Raw genomic sequence first — 18,273 nt, forward strand, 5'->3', positions numbered from 1 at the left:
ATTCAGACCGCAATGTATACCTCCACGTGGGAGCGAGAGAGAAGCGGGGAGAGAGGAGAACACTCAGCCGAGCATTAGCAACGGCCACCCCAGCCTTCAACTTAAGTGCTTGAAATTTTTCATAATAAAAATGTGTGTGTGTTCAAACTAGCCCCCTGTTTCCCATCTGTCACTTAACTCAATTAACCCTCATGCCAAATGAGGAGACTGAGGCCCAGGGAGCAGGAAGGAGCCCCGTTTTTATTGCCACTTTACCTTCCTAATTCATTTTCCTCAGCCAGTGTGAGGGTAGGTGTTTGGGCTGGTGGCAGTAGGGCACTTCCTATCCCTGAGTCTTTTCTTTCTCCCCCACCAGAGCTCTATGAGAATGATTCTGTTAGAGTCCCATTTTACAGAGGTGGAAACTGAGGCCTGGGGAGGGGAAGTGACTTAACTGAGTTGCATATCAAGTTGGGCAGGGAGGCTGGTCCTCAGGGATTCCTGGCTTCCCTTCTACACCTAGAGCAAGAACACTGACTTTGGAGTCAACAGGCCAGGCTCTGCCACCAGCTTTGCTGTGTGACCTGGGAGGCTGGCCTAACCTCTCTGAGCTATAGTTTGGGGTGAGGAATTAAGGAGGTAATGGGTGAGAAGGCTCCTGACCCATTGTACTGTGAACAGTTGGAGCCACCACATGTCCCTCTGCCCCTGCAGTTCCCAAAATCTCCGAATCTCCAGCTGTGACACCCACCCAGCCTGCCCTGAAGAGCCATTGCTGCCTCCTCCAGCCCTTGTCTTCCCTGAGCCCAGACCCACCTGGCTGCCACTGCCCTCAGCCTCACCTAGCTCTCCGTGTGCTCCTCCTGTCACAGTTGCCACAAGGCCTGGACCCATGATGTCATCCTCTGAGCATCAGGTCCGTCCCCCACCCCCACCCCCCATGCCAGCTGCTCAGGGCTTTTTTTCTTTATTGAACTGGCTTCCCTCTTCCTCCACAAGCTTTTAAGGTATAGAGTAATACTATAAAATTCATATAAAATTCATACATGTTAAATATGATTTTAATGACTTTTGACAAAAGTATACAGCCCTGTAAGCACCATTACAAACATCCTGGGGAGTATTTCCTTCAGTCCCAAATTTCCTTATGCCCTTTTGCAGTTAATCCTCCCACTCCAGGTCCCTGGCAACCACTGATCTGTTTGTGTCTCTTTAGTTCTGCCTTTTCCAGACGGCGCACAAATGGAATCGTATCCGATGTCACCTTTCCAGCGTGGCTTCTTTGACTCAGCATAATGCACTTGAGAGTCACCCGAGCTGTTGCCTCGTGCTGTTGCCTCTGTCTGTAGCTCAGAACTTTTTCATCGCCAAATAGTATTCCATGGATGGATATGCTATAATTTGTTTTTCCACTCACAAGTTCATGGACATTTGGTTCCTCCTAGGTTTTGGTTATATTGAAAACAACTACTATTGCATGCAGGTTTTTTTCCTTTTTAAATTTATTTAAATTTATTTTTTAAAAATATTTTATTTATTCACAAGAGACAGAGAGAGAGAGAGAGAGAGGCAGAGACACAGGCAGAGGGAGAAGCAGGCTCCGTCCAGGAAGCCCGATGTGGGACTCAATCCTGGGACTCGATCCCCAGTCTCCAGGATCATGCCGAAGGCAGGCGCTAAGCCGCTGAGCCCCCCAGTGATCCCCCCCATCTTTCCCTTTTTTAAAAAGTAGGCTCTCGGCATGGAGCCCACATGGGGCTGAAACTCATGACCCTGAGATCAAGACTTGAGCTGAGGTAAGGTTTCTGCACATCCTGTCCAGCACTTGGAATTGTCCATCTTTTAAATTTTAGTCATTTTAATTGATATGTAGTAGCACCTCGTGGTTTTTTTTTTTTTTTTTTTTTTTTTTTTTTTTTTTTTAAAGATTTTATTTATTTATTCATGATAGTCACACAGAGAGAGACAGAGAGGCAGAGACACAGGTAGAGGGAGAAGCAGGCTCCATGCAGGGAGCCTGACGTGGGATTCGATCCCGGGTCTCCAGGATCACGCCCCGGGCCAAAGGCAGGCGCCAAACCGCTGCGCCACCCAGGGATCCCGCACCTCGTGGTTTTAATTTGCATTCCCCTAATGACTAATGATGATGATTATCTTTTCACATGTTTATTTGCCATTTGTGTATCTTCTTTGGTGAGGTGTTGATTTAGATCTTTTGCACATTTTTAAAAAAGACTCAATTTATTTGACACACACACACACACAGAGAGAGAGAGAGAGAGAGAACAAGCAGGAGGAGGGGCAGAGGGAGAAGGAGAAGTAGGGTCCTCACTGAGCAGGGAGCCTGACACGGGGCTTGATCCTAGGACTCTGAGATCATGACCCAAGCTGTAGGCGGACATTTAACCCAAATGAGCCACCCACGTGCCCTTTTATGCACATTTTTTATTGGGTGGTTTGTTTTCTTATTTTTGTATGTAAGAATTCTGTGTATATTCCGGGTACAAGCCCTTCATCAGAGATGTGTTTTGCAAATATATTCTTTTGAGAATTCAATAACATCATAAATGTTCAATAAGTGGGTGCTTTTATTATTACTATTCTTATTACTACTGCTGCTTTATTATTCTATTTTGTTCTTGTGGATAGAACAAAACTTCATGCCTCTTGGTCCAGAACTCTCAGTGGCACCTGCCAACAGAGGCTCCCCTGGGCCGCCAAACCCAACACTCAGGTCCCCTCCTGAGTGGGAGGAGGAGGAGGCCTGAGGGAGACATGGCCTCCTCCGGCACCCGGGACATCTCTGTGCGATTTGTTGCTTATACTATTGACTTATCAAAACCAACCAGCTGGCCTAGGCTGCTTGCTTGGGCTGCTCCTGGGAAGGGAGGGTGCCCCAGAGGAGACCTCGGACATGAGCTCGGCCTGCCCGCCCTGCGAACCGGGCAAAGCCACATGCCTCCCCATCTCCCAGTCCAGAGCCACGACTCCGGTGTGCCCGGCACGCATGGACACGCTCTCTGCTCTGAGCCTCACTGGGGCACCCAGGATCTGATTTCCATTTGCCAGAAGAGACAACTGAGACTTGGAGAGCCGATAGGGCCACCCAAGATCCCACAGCCCAGACAGGGTGGCACGGAGGCACATTGGCAGGTTCTGCTGCACGGACCTGGGTGCGCTGCCAGGCTGAGCTAACAACTGGAGGCAAACAGTGACTGTTTACTGAACACCTCGTCCGTGCCCGCAGGAGTTATGCTCCTTGTGGGCAGTGGCTGCTATGGTCCCATTTTCCAGATGAGGAAACTGAGGCTTGGGGAGATGCAGTGACTCACTGGATGCAATAGCAGCCATGCAGGCTTTGCATGCGGGCACGGTGTCTCCTGGTCCTGAGTGCTTGTCTGCTGGGCCACACTGGGCCCATGGCCTCAGTCCCTGCCATGGGGCCTGCCCAGCCTGTGTGGCCGGCGGCTCTGTGCTCCTGGGCCCAGTATGTGCGTGTCCTCGCTGAGCGCCACAAGGCTGCTGGGAAGTCCATCGTGCCATCCCCGCCTCACCTGCCACCGGCCCCTCCCCTGTCCCTTCAAGCTCACTGACGCCCCATCTCCACGCCCTCCTGCATGCAGTGCTGCTTCTCCAACTGTCCTCCCCACCCAGGCCTCGCCCTCATTCATTCGGATCTCAGATCTCACTGGTGGGAACAGGCCGGCTCAGACACTCCTCGGAGGCCGCGGTGCGAGGAGGGCCTGTGGCAGGACCCAGCCGTGTTAGGATGCATTGCCCTTCACCCCAGCTGCCCTCTCTGGGAGCTACCTTCCACCTACCCATGGCTCGTCTTTGGGTCAGACTGGATGCCCCCGAGGGAAGGGCCAGGCTGAGATGCATCCCTCAGGGGACCCCATGTATCCAGCTCCAAACCCAGGAGGCCACTGAGCTGGCCCAAATCCTGAGGCCTCCTCCCGCCCCCAGGCCTCAGGAGTGGGCTGCTTTCACATCCAAGCTCTGGTTGAGCTCTGCCTACGTGCTAGGTGCCTTCTAGTCCCCCTCTGACTCTTTAAAGTGACTACCAGTAAAATCTCCAAACAGAGGAGGAAACTGAGGCTCATGGAGCAGCTATGCAATCCCATAACTTGCTTCGTGTCACACACCAGTAAATGGTGGAGCCGGAATTCCATCCCAGAGGCTCTTGGCCATCTGTGGGGTTTCCACCCGCCGGGAGGCCTCTCAGCCTGGAAGTGCCCTTCTCTTGCCCTTAGATGAGGCTGGGGACCCAAAGATGCATTAGGCCTGGGCTTGTGGGCTCCAGTCCAGCATGATGAGGGCAACACAGGGTTTTTAGGAACCCAGAGGACAGAGCAGTAATTCCACCTGGAGCAGCAGGGAAAGCTTCCTGGGGGAGGTGGTGCTGTCACTCAGCCTAGAAAAATGAGAGGGCTGTCAGACTCTTTAACTCAACATGTTCCCCACCAAGCTCACTATCTTCTCTTCTCACACCTACTGCCCAGCCCAGTTTTATCTCTGTGATTGGCACCCTTCTTCTGAACCTATGGGAGGCTTGAAGCCTCATCACTCTGGCCTCCTCCCTCAGCCTCCACCCCCTTCCTGCCAGTTACTGAGGCCTCTGCATCTTTCTAAGATCCTGCCACCATGTGCCTCCGCCCTGCCCGCCTGCACTTGTACCAGCCTCCTCACTGGAGGAAGAAGGTCCCCACGGGGGCCCTAAGAGATGCTGACATACTGGGAAGTGTGGTAGGTGGCTCTTCCAATGGTCACAGTCCACGAGAAATGGCAGAGGGGCTGTGAGTTTTTAAAGAAATGGCTGCATGCTCTCCAATGTTCTTCTCATCGTGAGGCAGAGTCTATGCCTCTTGTCCCTAAAACGGGGTGGGCTCTCTGGCCAATACAGTAAGGCGGAAGTGATACCCGGTGACTTCTAACACCACATGGGACATGGCCACTGAACTTCTACCCAGTTCTCCACCCACCAGGCTGCGAGGAAGCCCTGGCCGCTGGCAGAGGTGCTCCAGTCCACAGACCCCGCCAGGCCCCCAGACCCAATACTGAAGTGAAGGGGCTCCAGGTGACTCCACTGAGGCCCCAGATGTCATGGGTCAGAGCCAGGCCACCGCTGCTGTGTCCTGAGCATGATAAAATGGTTCTTCTACAGCACTGAGTTTAGGGGAGCTTGAAACTCAGCAGGAAATAAGTGGAGGGGTGACTCCCTGTCTCTGACCCTCATGCCTTTCTCAACATGTATCTTCTGGGACTTAGGAGCCGGGGGCTGCAGAGGCAGTGCTGGCTTGGAACTCAGCCTGGGTCAGACGTGAGAGACACTGTTTACCCCCCATCTGTGAAACAGCCGGGCTGGATTAGAGCCAGGGACCTTTGGCTGTGACCCTCTGCCTCCCCCAAACCGCCATACACACCCAGCCCCTGACACTACCAGAGTCTGCAGTTTTGAGTCATTAGATGGTGTCAAGTCCTGTGAGGCTCTCGGATTGGGTATTTCAGGAAGACTTCCCGTAAAAGGCAGGATCTGAGGTGTAAAGAAAGGTAGTGTTAAAAATAATGATGATATTTTGTTTGTTTACAGTGAAATATCAAATAGGGGCACCTGGCTGGCTCAGTCAGTTAAGTGTCCAACTCTTGATTTCGGCTCAGGTGACAATCTCAGGGTGGTGAGATCCAGCCCCACGTGGGGCTCCGTCTGGCCGTGGAGCCTGCTAAGGATTCTCTCTGCCTCTGCCCCTCCTCCCACTCTCCTCTCCCTGCTCTCCTTCACTCTCTGTCTCTAAAAAAATCTTAAAAATCAGAGAAACATCAATTAGATTAATTGGCTTTATTAACATATCAAACCACTACATAATTAATATATATTAAAAAAAGGGATCCCTGGGTGGCGCAGCGGTTTGGCGCCCGCCTTTGGCCCAGGGCGTGATCCTGGAGACCTGGGATTGAATTCCACGTCGGGCTCCTGGTGCATGGAGCCTGCTTCTCCCTCTGCCTGTATGTGTCTCTGCCTCTCTCTCTGTCTCTGTGTGACTATCATAAATAAAAACAAAAAAATAAAATAACACATGGTTCTTACAGAGCCGTTCGATGGAAAAGCATAAAGAAGACAAACACATTCCTTGTGATCTCTTTGCCCAGATGCCACCAAGGCTGACCTGCTGGGACTATTTCCTACATTCCCACAGAGCAACTCAGTCCAGGCAGCAGCTTTGAGCAAACTTTCCCGGTGGCTCATGCGAGGCGGAGACCAGCTGGCAGAGGGGAGAGCTCCTACCACAAAAGAGGCCATGTGGCTCGCTGCTCTCCAATCTTGCCCCTGCATAGCCCTTAAGGACTCGGTCATCACAGCAGCGCCCCCTGCCGTGGCCTCAGATCTGAATCATTCACTGAACAACACCGTGGGGTGGAGGCTGGAGGGCACCTCTGAGTGTGCGAGACCCAACATCCTCCCTGCTACTTGTTGGCTCTCTCATCCCTGAGCAGAAGCAATCACTTCCAGAGCCAGGGCAGAGCAAATCCATCCCTAGGAGAAGGGCAAAGGAAGCCACTGGTCTTGGCAGGCCGGGGGCATCGTGGCTGCCCGCCCACTAGATGTCTGATCAATCTCAATCTTTCACTGGGGCTTCCCTCCAGGACAGACTCCTCTTTCCACCCACGAATGTCTGCGACCCTTCAAATGACAATTTCCCCAACATGGATCACCTGAACACCCTTTCTCTCCTTATACCAGGAAGACCTGTGGGTGCTGGGAAGGGTCTGGAAACAGAACATTTCAAAGGATGGGATGGTTGAGCCTTTGACTCTGAGCAGGAGTCGGCGGCGGGTGGCAGCCAAGAGCATTTCACGCAGGGGAGCTTCCCCAGCAGAGCCCTGACTCGAGGCCTGCACAGGGCCCAGCTGGGCCGGAGGAGGCTTCCCCTGAGGCCTCTCTGCGTGGGGAGGTGGGCCATGCTCAACACCACTTGGGAACTGGCTGGGACAGATCTCAGGCCTGGCTTCAGGCTGGATGTCTGTGCTGTCCCGGTCGTCTCCACAGCAGGTCCCTCAGAGTGGCCCTCGGCTTTGAGGTCGCGTCCCAGCCAAGGCCGGGGCGGACAGCCAGACACCACACAGTGGCCTGTCCTGCCCAGGGTCCCCCTGGGTGGGTACATGTGTCCCTTTCTTGCCTGCTCTGCAGCAGATGCTGGCTTGGGGTCTCCAGCATGTTCCCTCCCTCCAGGGCAGAGCTGCCTCCACTGGAGACATGGGACACCAGGACCCAGGCACAGCCCAACAGACAGCGTGCCCCAACTCGTGCAAGGCAGGCAGCGGGAGGACCGGGGGCGCTGGGCGTGGCTGCAGCACTGATCCCGCAGCAGAGGCCCCTGTGGGGTCCTCAAGCACATGGCTCTGCGGAGGGACCTGTGGCTTTTCTGGGGAGTGTGCGGCTGGCAGGCCAGAGCGTCCCGGAATGACGGCAGGTGCTCTAAACCTATTCCATTTCGGCCTTCCACGACCTGGGCCTGCTCCCCTCATATCCTCTCACTCCTGGAGCCAGGCTCTAGATGACTCGCCTTCTTCTTTTCCCCTCAAGCTGACTTCCACTTCGTACTAAAGCAAAGCATGTACACAGTGTTGGAGTCAAACAGCATGACCAGGCTTGTAAGAAGAACAAGGAGAAGCCAGCAGCCGCCTGTCCATGGACAAATAGGATGGAGCATCCGGTGTGTGCCAGGCTCTGTTCTGGGCACTGGGGACTCTGCGATGTCCCTAGCAGAGCAAGTCCCTTCCTGCCCGCAGCTGATATTCTAGTGTGGCTGCTTGCAACCCCTTTAGCTCTTCCTTCCTTATTTCTCCATCACATGCTTAGATGGCCATTTCTGTCTTTCTTTCCCATTTTAGACAATATCTGATAGCTCCTAGGATGGAGGGGGAAGATTTCGTTCTCTTACATGCACATTCCTGTGCTTCTCCTCCCCCAAGCGCCCAACCTCATGTGCTCAAAATGTGTGGCTACATCAGTATTTGGTGTTTACAGTATCGTGATTATGGAAATATTGTTTCCCATCTGAGCTGTGGAGTACTTTATGTATATCCTCTATTTTGTGTGATCTGTTTTGTTAGTTACCAGCTGATTTTTTTCCTTTTTATGTCAAGGGGGGCACTCGGGGATCCTTCTAGGCTGGAGGCTCATGACCTTTGTCTGTAGGAGGTTGGGAGGCATAACTGCTCCTTTTATAAACTCTTACCTCATTGGGTTTCCATCCCCAGCTGCCCCTCCCCTTCCAGGGGAACCTGGGGCCTCCCGGGCTGAGTATTTCTGAGGGACTGTCAGGTCGGTGGTCTGGCCTGAGGTTGGCCCCCTCCTTCTCCAGTCTTGATTTCACCTCCTTCCACTCCCTAAGTTAGTTACTATTTGTCTGTTCATTGGCTAGCTTTGAAGATGTTGTGGATTCGCCTTGTCTCGAATTGTCTCTTTGTCCTTGTGAGCTTGTGCCTCAAAGATTTATTTTATCTTATTTTTTTCTATTGTTATTTTAGAAGGGTTTGGGGAGGGAAGGGAAAAAAATATCCCCATTCAGTTCATGGTTAACTAGAAGTCCCCTTCATCTTTTTCTCTGAGCACCTACTTTGTACCATGGTCTATTTTATGTCAGCTCCTACTCCCAGTTTCACATGGGTATTTTTTTCCACCCAAGTCTGGGCTCAGAAGATACTTCCTCCAGGAAGGCCTCCTTGACTTTCCTAATGGTGCTTCTTTGCCACATCACCATACTTCGCTTTTGTTCACAGCCCTCATTTTTGGAAATTATTTGATGTATTTACTTCATATGTACATATGATGAATTGCCTTCCTTCTCAACCTCCCCCAGAAGTTTGCTCCATGAAGGCAGGGACCTTGTATGTCTTGTTTTTTGCTGTCTCCTCCGTACTTAACGGGTGTCAGGCAAAAGTAGATGCTTAGGAAATATATACCGAATGGATGGGTGGATTTGAGCTTGGGATCTCCAAGAGGGGCAAACCTCAGTATGACCTCAGGAAGAAGCAGGTGATGGTCAGAATTCCCCGGGAATGGAAGACACTTCTAGTGAGGGGATGAGAACCCTGTCATAGGAAGGATGGAAGTCAAGGCTTGGGGATGGCTGAAAGGGCACAGAAGCATTGACGAGAACGGATGCGCTTAATCTCCAATGCCTGGCTGAGACAAGTGGTTAGCTCAAGGTCACTCAGCTACTTCCTGGGGAAGCCAGGACGCCTTTACATCCAAAAACAGCTCTTTGCAGGCAGCCATTGGGGTGTGCTCAGGTCATGGAGTCAGCCCCATCTGAATGCAGTTCTGCTTCTCTTCTCCTTGGTCTAGACAGGCAATTTATTTTTCTCTGTCATTGCACTTGTTGCAAACACCATGCCCTGGTGATAAGGACCACTCTGAGGTCCTGGAGGTGAGATAACAGGTATGAGCCTTCTAGTAAACTGCCTAATACATAGTAGGCTGTTCCAATGATGTGGGTTAAAAGTCTGGTTTCATTCTTCCTGGCAGTGAGAACACAGAAGCTGCTTGAAGCTTCGGGCCTCAGTTTCCTTGTGTGTAAGATGAAAGCCTAACCTTGTTGACCACACTGGGTCACATCATGGCTCAGCTTTGGAGTGAGACAGGTGTCAATCAACACCCATCCCTTTCTCCTGGGCACGCAAGGCCATGTGTGAGGACTTGGTGACAGACAAGTTCTGGACTGGAGGTCCTGGGGGTCCTGGGGGTCCAGAGCCCCTGGGCGCCTGCATGTGTCCCTGGGGCAGCCTCAGGGTTTCTGAGCTTATCCTTGCAGAACATTGGGCTGGACAGCCCCAAGGGCTCCATCCCAAGGGCTCCAAGCAAGGGCTTGGCATTTTTCCAGAGAGCAGTGGCAAGAGCTCAAGGACAACTTGTTTTGCTCAGTAGAAGGATGTTGCAAACCATTTAATGAAAGCACGGGCAGAGAAAGGCAGGGAAAACTCTGTCTCCAACTGACAGTTTCAACAACAGTTGATTCTACTGTGACTAACTGCTTCAGATATCTCTCTGGGCCTCAGTTTCCTTCTCTGTTAAATGGGCATGGTGAAGCTAGTATGCCTCTTCTGAGCTGTTGTAAGCCTTTCTCCCCTCCATGATTATTCACTAAGTGCCTGCTGGATGCTGGGGACACCGCAGTGACCAAAGTAAACTCCCTGCCCTCATGCACCTTGCATCATAATAAGTCTACAAGACGATGTGCTTTGAGGGATTAGCACATAGCAGGTGCTCTAAAAATAGTACTTGCTGCTTTGCTAGCAGAGTCATCTAGCTTGTAGGAATTCACCCTTTGATACTTGAGGGTGGTCACAATTTAAATAGGGCAAGTGAGGGACGCCTGGGTGGCTCAGTGGTTGGGCGTCTGCCTCCGGTTCAGGGTGTGATCCCGGGTCTGGGGATTGAGTCCCACATCGGGCTCCCCATAGGGAGCCTGCTTCTCCCTCTGCCTATGTCTCTGCCTCTCTCTGTGTCTCTCATGAATAAATGAATGAATGAATGAATGAATAAATAAATAAATAAATAAATAAGGCAAGTGAGCCCCTGCCTGCCTTCTCGGTTTTCTCCATACACCACAACTTTGGAGCCTGATCCTAAGTGAGAGGCTCCCACCCGCTGCCATGCTCCTTCCAGGTAACTCCTACTGCCTCCGAGCATCACTTGCAGCTGGCCCCGTGCTGGGCCTGCAGGAACTAGTCCCAGCTCCTGCTCTGGAGGGCCACAGGTTCGAAGGACAGGCTGATGGGGTGCAGGCGCTGGCAGAGCCAGGGTCCTCGATGAGAGGGCTGGGGTGGAGGTGCTACTGGTGTGTGTCAGGAAAAGCCTCCCCATTCGATTTCAGAACTGGGCAGCGAAGCAGGGGAGGGCTTGAGTCAGGTGGAGAAGGCAGGGAGCACATCCCTAGCTGAGGGAGCAGCCTCTGCGAACACAGGTTCAGGGAGGAAAGCTTGCGCTGGGAGTGGCTGGAATGGGAAGATGCCGGGGGAGGTTCCCCACTGAGGGAGCCCGGGCAGGGTTTGGAGCACGGCCAGCCCCGCATTTTGGAAGGCTCTCTCTGGCTGCAGTGTGGAGGGACTGGGGGCAGGAAAGGAAAGGACGGAAAGAGTAGAGAGGGTGGCTTGGCTGACTCTGCCCCGGGGCTCCCTCAAGTGACCCGCTCACATCCAGCCACCATGCCAGAAACGGTCACCAGAGGGCGCTGTGTATCAGCAGGCCGCGGAGGCCCCTGCCAGTGCCGGGTGGTGAGTGGGCACAGCTGTGCGTGTGGATGGAGTCTGTTAATATGCCTGCATCTGTGTGGCCATTCCACATGTAGGTTCACACTTGTGCACCCTGCTGTGTTCACGTGTACATGCGTATTTGGGCTGTGTGGACCTACACAGGTGTGAAAGGAGGCTCGTGGGGTTTTGCTTGTGCAAGAGTGTGTTGCAGATGTAGAAGAGGTACCATAGGTGAGAACAGCCCCCCTCCCCAAGCTCCCACTACTCCAGCCACACTGTTATTCCCCTAGAAGTCATCTACCTTAGGGCCTTTGCACATGCTGTTCCTTCTGCCCGCATGCTTTTCCACCAGACATCCCATGACTCCTCCCTCACTTCCTCAGCTCTCTGCTTACATGTCACCTTCCAGTGAACCTTTTCCTGACTTCTGTCTCTAAAAGTATAGTCCCCACACCCGGACGCACTCCCCATCGCCTTCTATCCTTTGTCCCATAGCACTTATCCTCTGATAGGCTATAATGATGCAACCTAGGCATTTTGCTTGTCTGGTTTGCCCACCAGACCATCACCTCCCTGAGGGCAGGGAGTGGTGTCTGTCTTGTTCAATGTTGTGTTGTGTCCTCAGTGCTAGGCACACTAACTGCTCAATAAATAGTTGCTGAATGAATGAGTGAGTGAGCTTCCCCAGTTGTGAATTCTGGCCATCTTCTCTTTCCAGTCCTCTGTCATCCCGGGTCCCTCCCATCTTGGCTCACACCCACACCCTATTTAGCCACACCCTCTTCCTCCCTGTGTCTGTTTCCCTGGGTGCACAGAGAGGGGTGTTTGGGATGTTCCTTCTCAGAGTCAGGGTAAACAGCAACCTGCTGTGATCCCATCAAATGCTCCTTCCGGTTTCTGAGTGATCATGAGGTTCATCACCCTCCCTGGGCTCTTTCGAGGTAGAGGGAAGCCAGCAGATACTGCTACAACTGGTGAGGAAGAAAAACAGAAGCTGTCATGTGATGCTTCCTCCCCTGGCAGCAATGCAGCTCTGCATCCCGTGCTGGCCCTTATATGGGGCCCATTTAGCACCTCTAACACTTTCCTGGAAGACTCTTTCTTGCTTTTCTGCCTGACAAGCTCCTATTGATTCTTAAAGGTCCAGTATCAAAGTCACTTCCTCTGAGGAGCCTTCCCTGACCTCACCCAGGTGGTGTTTGGCACCTTCCAGAGACTCTTGCTCATGAGTCTATTTATAGCGCCCCACATGGAGTTTTGTGATTCTTGGGCTGTCTGTCAGGCTCCCTGACTAACCATCAACTCTTGCAGCTGAAGGGCCTTGCCTGAATCATGTGGGTGCCCGGGAGGCTGGCACGGGACGAGAGTCACTTCATTGATATCTGTGGCACGCTTTTCATCCTTCCTTTGTTCATTTCTCAAGTACTTATTAGGCACCTACTATGTGCCAGGCCCAGGGCTGTACTGGCATCAGGACTGCAGCAGGGCATGAGTTGGCAAGATTCCTGCCCAGGAAAGGCTGATGGTCTAGAAGGAGAGCTGGATAAAAGACAGAGCAAATGGGAAAGGCATTGGTGGCATGAGTGCTGCGCAGAGAATTTAAACTGATCTGGGGGCATGACAGGAAGGCCTTTTAGAGGAGTGGAGGCCTGCAGGCTGGCAGGGAAGCGCCACAGGAATTCTGGGAGGAAAGGTGCTCCAGGCAGAGGAAACAGTCAGGGCGGAGGGCCCAAGGCAGGATTGGTATTGGCACGTTCAAGGGTCAGCAGTAAGACCCTTGAACACAACAAGGAACAGAGAGGGTGAGGCGGAGCATGGGAAGTGTGGAAGTCTGAGTGGATGGCAGGAGCCTGAACCTAGGAAACCTGTGGGACCAGGCTTGCAGTCCTGGTAGGGAGGCAGCAGCTGCTGGGTGCCCATTTTACAGATGGATAAGCAGCAGGTCCCAAGGTGAAATGACTAGTCCAGGGTCACAGGGCCTATTGAGAATAGAGCGCTCTGGACACCCAGGAGTGGTTAGGCTGAGATGGCTTCCTGGAGGAGGTGGCCTGAAGTGTATTTACAAACATTTCCTGGGCACTTAGGAAGTACCAGGCCCTAAGCCAGGCACTTCCAAGCCTGAGCTTGGAGTTGCACCAATTTCAGAGAGGCTTCATTGTTCCCATGGGATAGGTCAGTAAACTGAGGCATGGAGCTGTTCCATGACTTCTAGTATGTAGCAGAGTTGGCATTTGATCCCATACCTGTCAAGATCATGACTTTTCACCCACTGCCAGGAAAGGATGAGCAAGAGATGCAGGAAGAGAATAATGATAACATAAATAACGTATCCCCCCCCTTCCTTATCTCATCAGGCCCTCTCCATCACTGTGTGGGTGGGGCCTTGCAGGGAATCACCCCTTTTTACTAATGGGCAAGCAGAGGTCAGCTCCCCGCTCCAAGCATTTCTAGCAGGTGGTGGAATCTGCTTCCCTCACGTGAGGTCCCTGGCAGGCAGCACACTCATGCCTGCCCAGAGGCGAGGGGCTGACCCGTTGACCTCTGCCAGGCGCTTCCTGCCCTCGCTAGCCCATAGCTTTGCATCTGAGTCACCTGATCCCCAGGCCAGATTGCTCGGTGGCTCCTAAAATCCCCCTAGACTCCACAGGGGAGAAGGGAGGACTGGCCTGGGTGGCTATTACATGCTATGCAGTCTGTATGTCCAGAAGGAGGCCCGGAGGGCAGAGGAGAAGAGAACCAAAGGCCCACCTTACTCCCCCTGAGACTCCGTCTCCCGTGTAGAGGAGGGACCTTGAAGACCCAACCCCTAGCGCTACATGTACTGGCTTCCCGGTAGGTAGTCCCCCACTGTGACCCACCCCTTCCCCGGTGCCTGACCCCCGGCGGGCGCTCAGAGGAGGTTTGCAGAGGCAGGGAAGAGAGGTGCGGACCCCGGGCACTGTGCCTAAGCCCTTGACAACACTGGGTCCCCCAGGACTGCCTGCAAGGGCCGCCCGGTTCCCCCGCGCAGCGCCGGGAGGCCGGGCCCTTCTGGTCTCCTTCCCACAGAGGCAAAGACCGAGCTGGGCTCCAGGGGCTCCCTGGCTTGCCCAAGGTCACGGGCGCTGGAGAGTGGCCAGGTAGGGATCCGGACGCAGGGCTCGCCCCGGGGGCGCACTCTAACCCCCCGTCCCCCAGCCCCGCCACCCTGGGATACCAGGGGATTGTCCCAGGGGACGCCACACACCCAGCCGTGCCCGCGGAGCTCACCGGCCGGGCGCTGCGGGGCGGGGCGGGGCGGGGCGGGGAAGGCGGGGCGGGGCCTGGTGCCTGAGGGCGCGAGCCGGGCTCGGCCAATCCCGGGCAGTGGGCGGGGCTTGCGTCTTGACAGGCGGCGGGAGGGGCCGGCGCTGGCCCCGAGGGGGCCCGGGTTTCCCGGCTGGAGGGCGGGGCTCGACAGGCAGTGGGAGGAGCCGGGTGCGGGGCGGGAGGGGCGAGGCGGGCGCTTGACGGGCACGCCGGGCCGGCCTCTGATAGGCAGGGGACGGGCCCCGGAGACTGGCGGGCCAATCGGCGCGCGGGGGCGGGGCTGTCGTCGGCGCCGTCCGGCCGGGGCCCCCGCGGCGCTGCCCAGTCTGGCTCCGGCACCGCCCGTCGCGGACGCGCTCTCGCCGCCCCCGCCTGCGCACCGCCGCCGCGCCCGGGCCCCCTGCCCGCAGCCATGAGCGCTCTCCACCCGGGGGGAGCCCGCCGCCCTCTAGATTAGTTCCTGCCACCGCTCCTGGACCCGCCTGCACCATGGAGTCCCCCGCCTCCAGTCAGCCCGCTAGCATGCCCCAGACCAAAGGTAGGAATGCCCGGGGGGAGCGCGGCTCCCCGGTCGCGCCCGGACCACGAACCCCAGGCTGTCTGTGGGACCCTGTTGCAACCCCCGTCCGGGACCCGGGCAGCACTGCGGCTCGGAATCCTTCCCCATTCGGGTCTCGATCTCAGCCTGGACCTCACCTGGACCCCCCCCTCCCCCGCCCCGTTCGGGCCTGGGGACTGCACTCAGATCAGACCCGATCTCGTTCCGGTGACCCCGCTCCAGGTCAGAAACCTCACTCTGACCTCCTCATTTAGGCCTTAACTGCACCCAGAACAGGAATTCTCCCCGTCTGGGTCCTTCTGCTGGATCCAGGTGGGAATCACTCGGATCCTGCACCCAGGGCCCCCTTCCACTCCCCTGGTCCCAGGGCTGTATCCACGCTGGGATTTAAATGACTCCCCATCTGAGCCCCAGCAGTGCTGCTTTGCGGGGGGGAATCTCACTGTACACCCCCCGCTCCCCATGTGGGTGCCCTGGCTACACTCCAGCCAAGAACTCACTCCTCTTCCCCAACTCTCTCCATCCACATAGGCCCCATCCCTGGCCAGCTTGCAGCCCTGCAGCCTTGTCCCCCAGGAACCTCTCTTGGCCTTCCACCCCACGCTAACACAAGCCCCCTCTCCATCAGCTTCTCCTTGTCTTGACTTGCAAGCTTCTCTCTGCACTTGGGGAGCTCACCCCCTTTTGCTCCCCTGTATCTCCAGGGTTAATGGATACTGGACTTGTCCCTGCTGCCTCTGAGTTCTGGGTCAGCCGCTAGGCCAGGGTGCTGGCTGTGCAATGGGCTCACTTTAGTCTTCTCCAAGTAGCTGGCCTTCCTGGAAATTTTTGTGAGGTGGCGGCTGCAGCGTCAAAGCGGCAGGATTTGTCATGCGGGGCAGGGGGGGGAGGGGGGTGAAACTTGGAGGGTGAAAGGGGGATTTTGTGTGTGTGTGTGTGTGTGTGTGTGTGTGCGCGTGCATGGGGAAGAGGAAAGGATGTTTTTGGCACGTCAGAGCCTCAGCAGGCTAGGCTGTGTGAGATTTCCAAACCGGACATAGCTGTAATGAATGGGCTGCCCCTTGGGCCTCTAAACCTGCCTCTTCCTCACCCCAACAGCAGGAGTATCTCTGGGCCTCAGTTTCCTTATCTGTAAAATGGAAGTAATCACACATACCTTGTGTGGATTGCTGGGTATGATATGAGGTAGCAAATACTAAAGAGTTTCATGCAAGCATGGGCGAGGAGAAGAGTGCAGCATGATGCCTGGCACACAGTAGGTGCTGAGCCAGGGACAATAATTGCCCACACCTTGTTACCGTTCTCCTCAGCCATGTGGGGTCAAGGCCTTGGCTCTGTTTGCATTGCAGCTGCAGAGTGAGGTGGAGAAAGGTAACTGATGTCACTCAGTGGGCCTCTACTCAGGGCTTGATCCTACCTCTGTTTCTCTAGAGGGGCTCAGGCAGCAGGAGGGCTGAGGGGTCCCAGGGAGGGTGTGGGTCCATCTCTACCCCTGCTGCCTGTGGCTGCGGTGGCTGTTAGCCAGAGCCTGGCCGGCCTGGTGGGCAGGATAATTACGTCTTACGTAAGTGGGAGGCCGGATCCCTGACCATTGCCCAACCACTGTGAGTAACTCAGGAGGCACTCAAGGGGGGAGGTGGCCGGGGAGGGACTTGGCCTGCACGGACCTCGTGGAGCTTGGGAACTGGGAAATCATATGCTTTGCCATTTTGGAGAACTAGGACCCCAGACACTTCTTTTGTCTAGTGTGGGGTCTCTGCCTGGCTTGGTCAGTGCCATGGGACTTCCAGCAGGTCCCTCAACTTCTCTGGGCCACAGTGTTTTCATGGGCAGAAGGACACAGTTGGAAGCAGTGTTTGTCTTCCGATGCTCAGATGCTCGTTCAGCTGCTTCCAGGCAGGGAATACCTCATCACAATAAAAGTTGTAGAGTTGTGAAGGGAGAGGGGTCAAAGGTGTGAAGGGAAAAGGAACTTGGGGGAGGCACTGCTTGATTCCTGTGTGCTGTGTGACTTGAATCCTGGTGTTGCCCTCTCTGAGCCTCTCTGCAGAGATTAACAAGATGAATTTCCAGTTTGTGGGTCCAGGTAATACCTGATAGTGTGTGGGTTAGATGGAGGGACAGGTACTTCTGCAAAGCTCAGGGACCTTATCAGCCTCTTTAGGGTCTGTGGAAAGATATGGTGGGGAGCCATGACACCCCCTCACCAAAAAATCTGAGAGCTGCCACTTATCAAGCTTTTTTCCATGTTCCATGTGCTCTCCCATTTATTCCTCGAAGCCCCATTTACAGATGAGGAAATTGAGGCTTGGAGATGGTCAGTGCCTTGCCTGAGCTCATACAGCTGTGACAGGTGCAGCTATGTCTCTATCCAGGACTGTGTATCTCCAAAGGTCTCCCCCGTGCTCCTTTATGTCCCATTCCTGTCCTTGATGCTCCAGCAGAGCTAATGGGACGTCCCCCATTCCCCCACCCCGCCATCCCAGCTGGTGGGACCCTATGTTATGCCTTTGTCTAGTCTGCATCTCCTCCAGGCCTGGCCTTACCTGGAGTGGGGACTGAGCTAGGGGTGATGCCTCTTGTGTACACAGTCCTTTACAGTTGGCACATTTTATATTCAGTGCAGTCTGACCCACTTGTCAGATGACAGAACTGGGGTCAGACAGGGGGAGTGGCTAGACTGAGTTCCCCAGAGGCAGGATTCTCACCTGTGGCCCCCCCCCCCAATCTTGGGCCCAGGGCCCTCCAGCATTGTGCTCTTCTCCACATTCTCAGGAATTTGAACAAAACAGGGCATGGTTGGCACTTGACCTTAAGGGAGCTTTACCTTTGAGCTTCCTGCCTTGCAGCTGGTCCCTGCTCCATCCTCTGTGCTGCAGCTCTGCTGGTGTTCCCCAGGCTTCTTGCCCCCAGGCCATCTTTGGCTGGGGTCAGAGGCCGAGGGCATGCTTTGGGTCTGCTGCTTCAAGCCACGTTGTCCTTGGGGGTACCATGTGCATCCTGTCACTGCTCCTGCTGCACTGCGAGTGCCGCCCACACAGGCACTGCACAGTTGATCTTCACATGGCTCCTGGATGCCCAGTGGGGACACTGAGGCTTCGGGAGCACTGTCTGTGTCCTGGCCCTGCCTGCCCGAGCCACTGTCCCTCCCCCCGCCCCCCCCCCCCCAGCTCCCTGTCCTCTCCTGTCCC

General features: G+C 54.7%; 1 protein-coding gene and 1 long non-coding RNA gene across 2 annotated transcripts in view; one reads left to right on the top strand and one right to left on the bottom strand.

Annotated features, from left to right (window-relative positions):
* Nucleotides 1–2,250: 2,250 nt before the first annotated feature.
* LOC102154017 lies at nt 2,251–18,218 on the bottom strand. Its single transcript, XR_005359603.1, has 3 exons — nt 17,910–18,218; nt 5,420–5,512; nt 2,251–4,393 (listed from the first exon to the last, which is right to left on the bottom strand). It is a non-coding gene; the product is annotated as an uncharacterized LOC102154017 (long non-coding RNA).
* Nucleotides 14,858–18,273, top strand: part of MAP2K3 (mitogen-activated protein kinase kinase 3) — a 29,661-nt gene continuing 26,245 nt past the window's right edge. The window contains exon 1 of the mRNA XM_038537152.1: nt 14,858–15,061. Coding sequence (XP_038393080.1) covers nt 15,013–15,061 — 49 coding nt within the window. The 5' untranslated portion in view covers nt 14,858–15,012. The remainder of the gene's footprint in view (nt 15,062–18,273) is intronic.

The sequence above is a fragment of the Canis lupus genome, chromosome 5 (genome assembly GCF_011100685.1).
Source record: "Canis lupus familiaris isolate Mischka breed German Shepherd chromosome 5, alternate assembly UU_Cfam_GSD_1.0, whole genome shotgun sequence".
NCBI classification, from domain to species: domain Eukaryota; kingdom Metazoa; phylum Chordata; class Mammalia; order Carnivora; family Canidae; genus Canis; species Canis lupus.